At 35.4% G+C, this 11,580-nt stretch overlaps 1 protein-coding gene across 1 annotated transcript in view; it reads right to left on the bottom strand.

Annotated features, from left to right (window-relative positions):
* Positions 1–468: 468 nt before the first annotated feature.
* The window catches only part of LOC150086867 (dedicator of cytokinesis protein 4-like), a 233,950-nt gene continuing 222,838 nt past the window's right edge, over positions 469–11,580 (bottom strand). Inside the window, exon 4 of the mRNA XM_090372304.1 lies at positions 469–528. Coding sequence (XP_090228430.1) covers positions 469–528 — 60 coding nt within the window. The remainder of the gene's footprint in view (positions 529–11,580) is intronic.

The raw sequence follows: 11,580 nt of genomic DNA, 5'->3' as shown, positions 1-11,580 counted from the left end.
GCTCTGCTTGACTATGTGGAAAAGAAAGACAAATAAGTTGCTCTTACTGAAAAGATGCTGCTGCATAATTTATGAACCACCATTTGTAGGAAGGTCAACAAAGGGGGAAAAAAAAACTTCTTTGCTTTCTTTTTTTCAATAAACTAATTATTATTAATAGTTTATTAATTTTTATTAATTAGTTTTATTCATTATTTATTAATTAATAAATAATGAATTATACAGTTTTTTTTTTTCAATACTAGTTTATTGTGTGTTCCGAGTTTTTCTTTCATTCTGTGAATTATCAAGTGATTCAATTATCCAAGGAAATTAATTTTCCACCTCTCCGGATAATCATGAAAACTTATGAAACTTAACATTGTAGTGTCTTAAATATGAAACAATGAAAATTTATATTTGAAATAATGAAAATTTATATTTGAAATAATGATAGGAATAAATAAGGAAAGTTAATTAATTATATACTCACCCTTCATTGTCAATATGAAAAGCTTTTAAATGTATGTAAGAAGATGGGAAGATACCCTGCAAAAAAAAAATTTTAAATACTAGGCTTAAAATTTAAAAAGAGCAGGAATACCATTTTAACCTCCATTCGCCAAATCCGCTCCCTAGGCCGTGGCCTATCCGCGGTAAAATCAGAGAATGGGATTTTTCCTAACTTTTAGAATTCAATTTTGTTAGTATAAATAAATAAATAATAATAACCAAACAAATAATTCCTATCTGGCCACTTAGCCTCATGCAAGGAGAATCAACTTTGATTTTCTATCATTGATCCTAATTGGATGAGTTGACATCCCTGCCACTTGGAGGCGTGCCTCTACTACCCAGCAATCTAAATCTCCTTTTAAATACTTCCGAAACGTACTTATTAAAATAAGTAAATAGTCTTTTATCAGTGAACATGACATGGAGTCTCTCCTTCTCCAGATAGCCAATTGATAGTTCCAATTCCGTTCTGAAGTCAACATAATAATTGCAGTCAAGCATAACATGCTCAGATGTCTCAAGCTCTCCACATTTACATAACCCATTTTCTTTAAGTCCAAGCTGAAAGAGTCTCAATGCCAATCCATGTCCAGTTAACAGAAACATAGAACAAAGACCAAACTGTTGCCAAGTCTTTCTTTTAGTATCAATTATATTTATTTTCGGCAAAAACATAAAGGTCTGTCGTCCTTTTTCAGATGTTTCCCATTCTATTTGCCATCTTATTTTAACTTCTTCTAAAACTCTATTCTTTTCACTTTTAACATCTGCTCTTGTATAAATTTTATCTGGTTCTGGACAAGTTCTTATTCTTACTATCGTCTTCCTAATATTCCGTTTAGTAAGATATCCTACTCCAGCTATTAACACTACATACTGGACTGGCAACCTACCTGATATTACCTGCAAGGCTTCTGTGGACACCGTCCGACATGCCCGAGTAATCCCTAGTAATGCAAATCTTTGTGCTTGTACTAGGTGTTTTTGAATAATCTTATTCCCAATCCTATGAACCCAAGCCCCGGCAGCATAACACATTATAGGTGAAAACAAACAATCGTATAACAGATTGAGGCCTCTACCTTTTATGCCCCAATCTCTTCTAATCACCCTCCGGAGCTTGGCATATAAGGTTTTAATTTCGACTTTTAAATACTTAACGTGTTCTGTAAAGAACAAACGTTCTTCAATCATTAAACCAAGATATTTCGTTACTCGTGCATATCGAACGGCATCCCCATCAGCCGTACAGTAGGAGCTCTATTCATGCTTAGTCTTCCCTTAAGCAACATCTGAACCGTCTTTTCCTTTGAAACCTGCAATTTATGTTTCTTTGTCCATATTTCCAATGTAGTCAAAGCTTCTTCTGCTTTACTTTCTATGGAAGATCTGGAATTTCCTTGAACCATCATTACCAAGTCGTCAGCATAAGCTATTTTTGTGACTCCAGCCATTTCTTCATTTAAATATTCATCAAAGACCATGTTCCACGCAAAGGGGCCTATCACCGAGCCTTGTGGACATCCTTTAACAACTTTCCTAATTATCTCTGTATATCTAGTTTTAACTACTACAACCCTATTGGAAAAGTAGTTTCTAAACACTTTATATAATTTTGTCTTACATACTTCTTTAATTCTAGACATGATGCCATCCCAGCATAAGTGGTCGAAAGCACCTTTAAAATCAATAAATATACCTAAACAATACCATTCCTCACTGTCCTCCACCGCTTGAAGCAATCTATATACCGCATCTTCAGTTGATGAGTCTTTCTTAAAACCATATTGGTTTTGTGATAACATATTTCTTGTTTCATATCTCATCATAAGACGGTTCATACATAATCTTTCATATATCTTACCCAAAACGGAGAGGAGAGCGATTGGACGATATGTACCAGTTTCGTTAAGCATACGATCTGTCCCTTTTATAAGTAATTTTATCTGTGCTCTCTTCCACTCATCCGGAAAGGCACCCTCTTCTAAACATCGATTATACAGATTTAAGTATAACTCTGGAGCCATTTGAAAAGATCTTTTCATCACCAATACTTCTATTTTGTCTAGGCCCGGCGATCTACCATCCTTCGCCTGGCCCATGGCCGTTGTCAGTTCTTCTAATGTAAACTGTTCTTCTGGTGTCACGATAAAATTCTGACCATCTATTTCTAAATCATTGACTTCTTCATTTTCATCTGGAAAGAGATCGTCCAATATCCTGTTCACTGATTCTTCCCAAGTTAATGTTTGACTATTTTCATTGCCGATAGTACTCATTATTTCCGATAGGCTTCTTTTATTAGTTAATAATTTAAAAATGGAATTCCATGGATCCCTAGATCCTTGTTTGCTCACATATTCCCTCCACTTATTCTGTTTAGCTTTACAGATAGCTGTAACATATTCTTCACGACAAGCTTTATACATATTTTTATACATCACACACAAATCTAAATCTCCGTTTCTTCTTACAGCCTGGAACTTTCTTCTTAAACAAAATGTTTCTCTCCTTTTTTCAGATAATTCAGTACTCCACCAGAATACTGGCCTATTAACCTTATACCTTTTCTTCATACTACAAGAACATGCATCTATTAAAATAACAGTTAATTGTTTAACATAATCATTTGATGTCAGGCCTACCCAATTTATTTCATTGATACTACTCAAAAATACCTGCTCAAACTTTGGCCACTTTGCAGTTTTATCCATAAATCTATCAATATCATTCAGTATTCTTACTGAATCTTTTATAACACAGGAAAAAGAGATGCTATTATGATCACTAGTGGTATGATGTTCTATCACTTTCCAATTTCTAATACTATCCAGAATAGAGGTAGTTGCCAAAGTTAAATCAATACATGAAAGAGCAGGAATAGTAAACCTTTGATAACAATGAAATAGTATTTACTCTTACAATAAATCATTATTATTATTATTACAGTGGATTCCGGTTAATCGGGGCAGCCCGATTTATTTTGGGCAAATCTTATAAAACAGAAACCAATCGAGAAAATAGCCAGGGTTTACTTCGCTTAATTGGGACAGCATGCCGTTTAATCAGAGCAGGAGACCGCAGCACTGGAGTTAACCAACAATTGTCTCCGACAGTACCACATGGTTACAGTGGATTCTGGTTAATTGGGGCAGCCGTTTATTTTGGCCAAATCTTAAAAAACATAAACCAATCGAGAAAATAGCCAGGGTTTACTTCGCTTAATTGGGACAGCATGCCGTTTAATCAGGGCAAGAGACCGCAGCACTGGAGATTACCCTATGAAAGTCTCCAACAGTTCCACATGGTTCGGTCGAAATTCTGGAGGTCACAACCATAAAACAATTAGCAGTCACCTGTTTATTGGGCTTTTCTGTTAGTGAAATCTATCATAAACAGACAGTAAACTCGATCTTATTGAATTTGCCATAAAACCGGCAGCTGGAATTCTGTGGGTTATTATGGTGAAATGTGTTTACACTTCCATGAAATCTTCAATCATATAAAAAAATTAATTTTCAGAATCTTCTCTTCATTCCTATTTTTAAAGCTTTGAAACTCGTTACTCCGTTCTCACTTGCGCGTACCGTGTTACTTGCAATTTGTGTGTTCCGTGTTCTTTGTTATTGACTGTTTATCTTTTAATTCTTTTAAATTTTAACCCCCACCCACAAATGTCAACCAGTTCATATGTACATATTACAGTATGTATTAATTATTCTGAATATCACGTATATTCTTCCGATTTTCAGGTATTATTTAATTTTTTAATTGGTAAGGTAATTCACTACTGTCTTTGTCTAGTCTAATAAAGGAGGTAGCATTCTCATATATTTTCTTCAAAATCATAATTAGTGTTGCCAACTCTTAATAATATTTCCCGCTAGCCGCATACTCAAAATCGGCTATTTTTAGCACTTGACCCGCCAAATTTTTTAAATTTTCATTTGTTTGTACTTCGTAGTGAATAAAAACAAACAAACAAACAAATAGTATATATAAATAGTTATTTATTTTTCTGTTTTTAATATAAAATCAATACTAAAAATCTAAATTAATTTCGAAATTCAATACCTCCTCATCATATGCTTCTTGTGTACCTATTTTGCGAAGCACTTCTTCAGGTAAAACATAATTTTTACAACACTCTTCAACTCTTTTGAGCCCGTATCGTACTGATAAGATTGCATTAACCGTGCCAACGCTCATTCTGTTGCATGTTTTGTTTTTTACTATATTTAAGTTGCTGAATATTCTTTCCACATCTGCATTGGATAATGGCAAAATTAAAATACCCAATGCAAATTCGCTAATTTCTTTAAATGGATTTTTAACCGCTTGCATCTCGATATTTCGAAACTTCTGACCAAAACTTCATTGTATTGTTGATGTTTTCCCATTTAACGAGAGTAATGTTTATATACTGTTGATCAATTTTTTCAATTTCTACTTCAGACAATTTTAAATTTTGTAATAAATTTATCAGTGGTTCTTTTTGTTGCTTTAATATATTGTTAACTGAGATTAATGATATTTTTTCTAATTCTTTTATGTTGTCCAGAAGGCGTTGTTTTAATTGTTGATACAAATCAATCAATAAATTACGGCATCTCTCTCTTATTGCCTTTCATCTGTTGTTGTTGTGATAAGTTTATTCATTATTAATTCATTTATTTTTCTTTCAAATTGGTAACCAATATGGCTTAGGTCTAAATAATTATTAATGTCCTCTTCTATCCGTTCAATATGTGTATTTGGTAAAAACATTTTATTGGCAATCATCGACAATAGCATGTTTAAATCATGTAGTAATAATGTAGGATCGGCAGTATTTGATTCAAAAGATTTGTAGTAGTAGTAGTAGTAGTGGCATGTGATGCAAGCAAGCAAGTGTATGAGCTTATGCAGCATCAGTCAAAAAAAAAAAAAAAAATCACACCATTCCCTCCAAATGCCTGTTGTCCAGTTCCTCCTTAAATTTATTCAACTTATCAACTTCCACAATGACAGATGGAAGTTTGTTCCAGCAATTAACCACCCGCTGGCTAAAGACAAATTTCCGCACATCTATTCTACATCTGTCTTTTCTTAATTTGAATTTATGCCCCCTTAGGTTCGTAATCTGAACAAGTGGAAGGATCCCATCAGAATTCAGCGTGCTGAACCCATTCAAGGCCTTATACACCTCAATCAGATCACCGCGCAGGTGCCTAGTCTCCAGCCACTGCAATTTGCAGAACTTCAGCCTCTCTTGATAAGAGGATCCCTTCATTCCCCTCACCAATCTTGTTGCCCTTCTCTGTACACGCTCAAGTAAATCTACATCCTTCCTAAAATGAGGCCTGCAGACCTGTACACAGTACTCAAGGCGTGGCCTGACCATTGCCTTATACAGAGGGATAATCACCTCCTTTTCCCTGCTAGCAAAATTCCTATATATCATTGACAAAACCCCATGACCTGCCCTGGCAGCCTGTCTGCATTGCTCAGAGAACTTCATATCTGACTGCACAATTACTCCCAGGTCTTTTTCATTTTCTACTACCCTAAGTGTAGTACCACACAGTTGGTACGTTTCTCTGGGGTTACTTTTACCCATATGCAGTACTTTGCATTTGTCAAGGTTAAACTTCAGTTGCCACTTCTTAGCCCATCTGCCCAAATTATCCAGATCCTGTTGCAGTAGCACACTGCCATTACTGTCATTAACAACCAGGAGCGGATTAAGGTCGGTTGAGGCCCCGGGCGCAGAAGAAAATATTGGGCCCCTTAAAAAAAAGAGAGACAGGGAAAATAAAAATACATGTTAACCATTTTTTTAAATAAGTAAAAAATATTATGTACTATTAATGTTTTATTTCCAATAAAATTTGAATATAATATCTGTATAATATAATTAATAATAGCATAATAATAATCACAAAGTTTTGAACTAATATGTTCAACTAATTTGTTGGGGTTTTGCGTGGGCCCTTCAGAAGTCGGGGCCCAGGGCGCGCGCCCGGTGCGCCCGCCGTTAAATCCGCCTCTGTTAACAACCCTGCTCTGTGGTTATTAGAAACGTTGAAAGAGATGTCGGTAATTCGAATCGCATTTCTTGCAAGCCAAACAAATACGACGAGAAAAATGATCCAATGCCACTCCTTCGCTGTTTCAAAAAAAAGGCGTCATTAGAATTTTTTCCACATTTTTAGATTTGATTCAACAATTTAAAGCTATGACCCAATGATCAGGTTGTTTGACCGCGAGCGTAACTACGTAAAATTGTTGGGGTTCTCCTCAGGGAAATCCAGAATAATATAAAACCGATTCTTCGCTTTATAAAAAAAAAACTATGAAATATGATATTCCCTACTATTTCAATTATGAATTATTTTTATTGTTAATTAAATAATTAATTGAACAATTAATTTAATATTTCTTAAATGAATATTTCTTAATATAAATGTTACATTGCCAAAATACATAAAATGCTAACCATTTATACTCTTCCCGCTAAAAAATCCGCTATCCGCTATTTCATATTTTTATCCGCTAAATCTGAAGCAATTCCGCTAAATCTAGCGGGAAAACCGCTAAAATGGCAACACTGATCATAATATGAGGGGTATCTATGCCTTGTCTTTCCAGTGCCCGAAACATTGCCTTATGCTGTATGGAGTCAAATGCCTTTTCATAATCCACAAATGCCAGGCATAATGGTGTTTTATATTCATTTGCTTTCTCCATTAGCTGTGATATTACGTGAAGGTGATCCACAGTTGAGAATCCTGTCCTAAAGCCAGCTTGCTCTTTCGGTTGATTCTCATCAAGTATTCTTTCTAATCTGTTAGTAATGACCCTTGTAGATGTAGGATAACAGGCTGATTGGTCTATAATTTCCAATTTCTGATTTATCTCCTTTCTTATGCAGCAAAACTATGATTGCATTATTCCACTGCTTAGGCGTCACACCTTTTCTAATGCACTTTGTGAAGAACCTTGCCAGTTTTTGTGTTATGTCTCTTCCTCCCAATTTTAACAACTCTACAGTAACTTCATTTTCCCCCGGGGCTTTCTGATTCTTCATTTTCTTCAATGCATGTTCTACCTCATCAGGAAGAATATCCGGTATGTCGTATGTGTTGCTACTTTGCAATCCATCTTCCCCACTGCTGGCATCATTCCCTCGCTCCTTGTATAATTTCTGTAGTAGTCTTCTGCTATTTGAATTATGCCTTCTCTGCTGTTTATAAGTACACCATCGCTATTCTTCAGTTTCAGTATCATTTGTCTTTCTGTATTACTGCTCATGGCTGCTGATTTAAATCCTTTCTTTCCCCTTAATGCTTGTTCTACTTTTCTTGTGTTAAATATTCTTATGTCCTCTCTGAGTCTCTTTCTAATGGCTTTGCATAACTCAGTATACTCAATTTTCTCCCTGTCAGTGTTTTTCTTGCTCTTCATTTGTCGTCTTTGGTTCATCACGACAAGTGCTTCTTGACTAATTTTTTCTTCTTTGGATTTCTTTTTCCCTATAGGTTTCTTGGGCTTTATCACTTTCAGAAAGTTGTAATATTCCTCGTCGATATCTTGGTCCTGAGCAGTCTGCAGAAGCTCAAACTTGTTCTTAAGTTCCAGTACATACTGCTTTTTCTCCTCTTCTGTTATCTCAAAGACCTTTGTATTATTTACTCGAGTCAGTTTTTTCCTTTCCTTTCCTACATCTATATCAAGTGTACATCTTACCATTCTGTGATCACTTCCAACATTTACCTTATTCAGGACGGTAACATCATTCACAATATATCTTCTGTTAGTGAGGATGAAGTCAATTTCATTAGTTGTTAATCCATTTGGACTGTAAGATGTAAAATCTTACAAGTATATTATTTTATAGAAAAGTGAGATTAATTTAAAGTAAAACTTATAATATAGTAATATGAGGCAGCGAAACCCTACAAGTCAAGAATATTACTAAGGTCACTCGCAAGGGATTAAATCAGACAACGTTTATAGTAGGGGAGCGGTAAGCTGAAAGGCTATTAGCAACCTGGGTACACTTCGACTCCCAGCACACAGACAAACCAAAACAATGGAAACGAGTAGCAACTGCTGTTAGTAATAGGTGTTAACTCTGGAAAACAATGGTGCGGTGGACCATAGTACTGTTGGGACATTTCTTTGATCGGTGATGCCTGGAGAAGAGACAGGAAGTAAAGACAGGAAAAATGCTGGAATTAGAGTTAAGACTGGCATCTGGCTGTCGGTGATGGCAAGTTTTGTAGATTGTGTGAAATAAGTTTGCTAAAGTATAACTATAAGCGGCTGACTTCAAAGGTACAGACAGCCTGAGAAATTTTACAAATTTCTTAAAATAAGTTAGATCGAGCAATAAGGGGACAGCTCGAGAAAATAAAACGGGCAAATAGAACAGAGTGATAGTTGACAAAATGAGAAGGATTGGTTAAGACTCAGAACAAGGGCGGTACGTAATTCAGATGAAAAAGGTGAGTGAAAGGGATGACAAAGTTGGGATTCTTGTCGGTGTTTGTCGAAATGGGTTAAAAAAGTGACTGAGTAGGAAAGACACAGAACCCCGAGTTGAGTTTATGTGGGTGTTTATGGAAATGATTTAGGGAGAGACAAAGTTGAGATTCTTGTCGATGTTTGTAAAAATGAGTTAGGACAGACAGTTGAGTTTTTTCGTCGGTGTAAGTAAAAATGAGTTAGTAACATGGACAGTTGAGTGTTTGGTCGTGGTAGAAAATATGAGTTGGTAACAGTTGACAGTTGAGTTTTTTGTCGTGTTAGAAATTATGGAGTGTAAGGAGAATAAGTCATTGGAAGGCAAGAGCAGTGGACGTATGCTATAGTCTAATCCACATAGGAAGAAAGGCAAGGGTTAGTGACCCGAATGCAATGAGCGCTGAAATATTTCTTAATTTAATAAGAATTTCTTAATAGGTGGAGCGGAGAAGCGAGGGTGGCACCCTATGAGCTATCTCCTTGTGGATGAGCTGTAAAAACTGGAGTAGAAGGAGTTAGTGTGAGATGCCCTGTGAATTTTCTTTTTGTGAATAAGTTTTAATAAGGTGGAGAGGGAAGGAGCAAAGCCGAAAACTTAGTAGCTCGATGAGAAGGAAGAAAGCAGCGAACGGAAGGTAGCCCGAATAAGGTGGAGAAAGGACGCCAGTCCCGTGCAGGCAAGAGTTCCTGAAAATTATCTGTAGCAGATTCAGGTGTAGCAGATGAAGGAGATCCTCAGAGAGCCAAAAATGGAAGGTTGAAACCTCCCTGGAAAGGAAAGAAAAAAAGATAGAAGTAGGTGAGAAATATAGTAAGTACTGTAAGTTAACAAGGACTGTTAGTGAAACAGTATAGTAATTAATTAAAAAAAAAAAGGGGTAGCACTAGAAGTAAAATGATAGATAAATTATCTCTGAAGTAAATTATATATACTAACAGAGTTATGTTAAAAAAAGGTTATTGTAAAATGCAAGGGAAACGAAGGATGAGTAATAGATTAAATTGTTGTTCAAATGATTATAATGTGTTAGAAGGGTAGTAAAGTTTATATGAGAAGTTTTGATTATGTTTTAAGGAGAGATAATTGAATTATATAAGAAACTTTGAATATGTTTTAAGGATAGATAATTGAATTATATGAGAAACTTTGAATATGTTGTAAGGATAGATAACTGAATATAGTGTTTGCATTGATGAAGAATTGTTGGTTCATCTGAAAGACTAATAACAAGCAGAGACTTTAGGAAAGTTAAGATTGGTCTTCAGTGTATTGTAACAGAATGGTGAGAACACAGAGTATAATGATGAAAGTAGCATATTGATTGTTAATATAAGTGTTAGTTAGTTAGTTAGGGCAAGAAGAATGAATCAGTGTTTTCATATAATGGTCAAATCAGATTAGCTAGTGAAGGGAAACAGGAATAAGAATAATTACAGCATTACGAATAAATAAGAACAACATTTTGGAATTCAAAAGTATATCACCCTTGGTGATATACTTTTGAATTCCAAAATGTTTTTAAAATATTTATGGACCAGAAACCCAACTCCACTTTCACTCCTTTCACTGTTTCCATTGGTGTACAGCAGATTTCCACTTGATAAACTTATAAGTGATTCATTTCTTCTTCTTATTTCAGCCAAACCTATGATATTCCAATTCACATTTTCTAATTCCTTTTCCAGCTCTAATATTCTGTCTTCACCGATGAGTGCTTACCTTTGCTTTTATAGCCTGTGGATAATATTCCTCCTATTTTCACTAATTAGAATCGCTGTTAAAATTCAAATTAAAATTCAATTCACAAACGTGATCACAATGACCGGTACTTACTGCACATCGTATAGTGAACGTACTTTACTATGTTGCGTTTGTCATAACGTGATTTCATTTGATTTCTTGGTGCTTTTCGTATGATAGCCATTTTGTTGAAATCAAGAGACAAAATTGGAAGTAGCTCCTTGATGCGTATGTTTGCTGGTTTGTTAACAGTTGGGTGTATTCTGTACATATTTTCCCATATTGGTGTATATAATGTTTTGAACACAGGATGGTTTGAAAAACACTATTTTAGCTGCATAAGAGAGGAGTTCTTGTCTTCTGAGGTGAAGTGGTGGTTCATAAGCCTCAGCATAAAGACTTTGATCTGGAGAAGTATGGAAAGCTCCCAAGGCTATGCATAGTGCACTATGGTGTACAGGGTCTAACCATCTTAATGCACTTGGTTTTGCAGAGCTGTAAACAGGTGCCCCGTAATCGAGTTTGGATCTTATCAAGCTTCTATACAGATGTAACAAAGTGTACCTGTCTGCTCCCCAATTTGTTGCAGATATGACTCTCCCAATATTTAATTTCTTTAGACAGTTTATTATAAGGTGCTTTTGTGATCTAAAAAGGTCAGTTTTTTTATCTAGGGTTAATCCGAGAAAATTTGTGCTGGATGTTATTGGGATTACTTCTTCTTCTAGCTTTAATTCTGGGTCTGGGTGTAAGTTTCTTTTCCGACAAAAGTGTATTCCTACTGTCTTTTGCTTAGAGGATTTTAAAGCCATTGTTTTGAGTCCATGCAGTTATTT

Source organism: Mastigoproctus giganteus, chromosome 4 (assembly GCF_048544385.1).
Source record: "Mastigoproctus giganteus isolate SK-2022 chromosome 4, ASM4854438v1, whole genome shotgun sequence".
NCBI classification, from domain to species: Eukaryota; Metazoa; Arthropoda; class Arachnida; order Uropygi; family Thelyphonidae; genus Mastigoproctus; species Mastigoproctus giganteus.
This window is presented reverse-complemented; position numbering and strand designations above follow the sequence as displayed.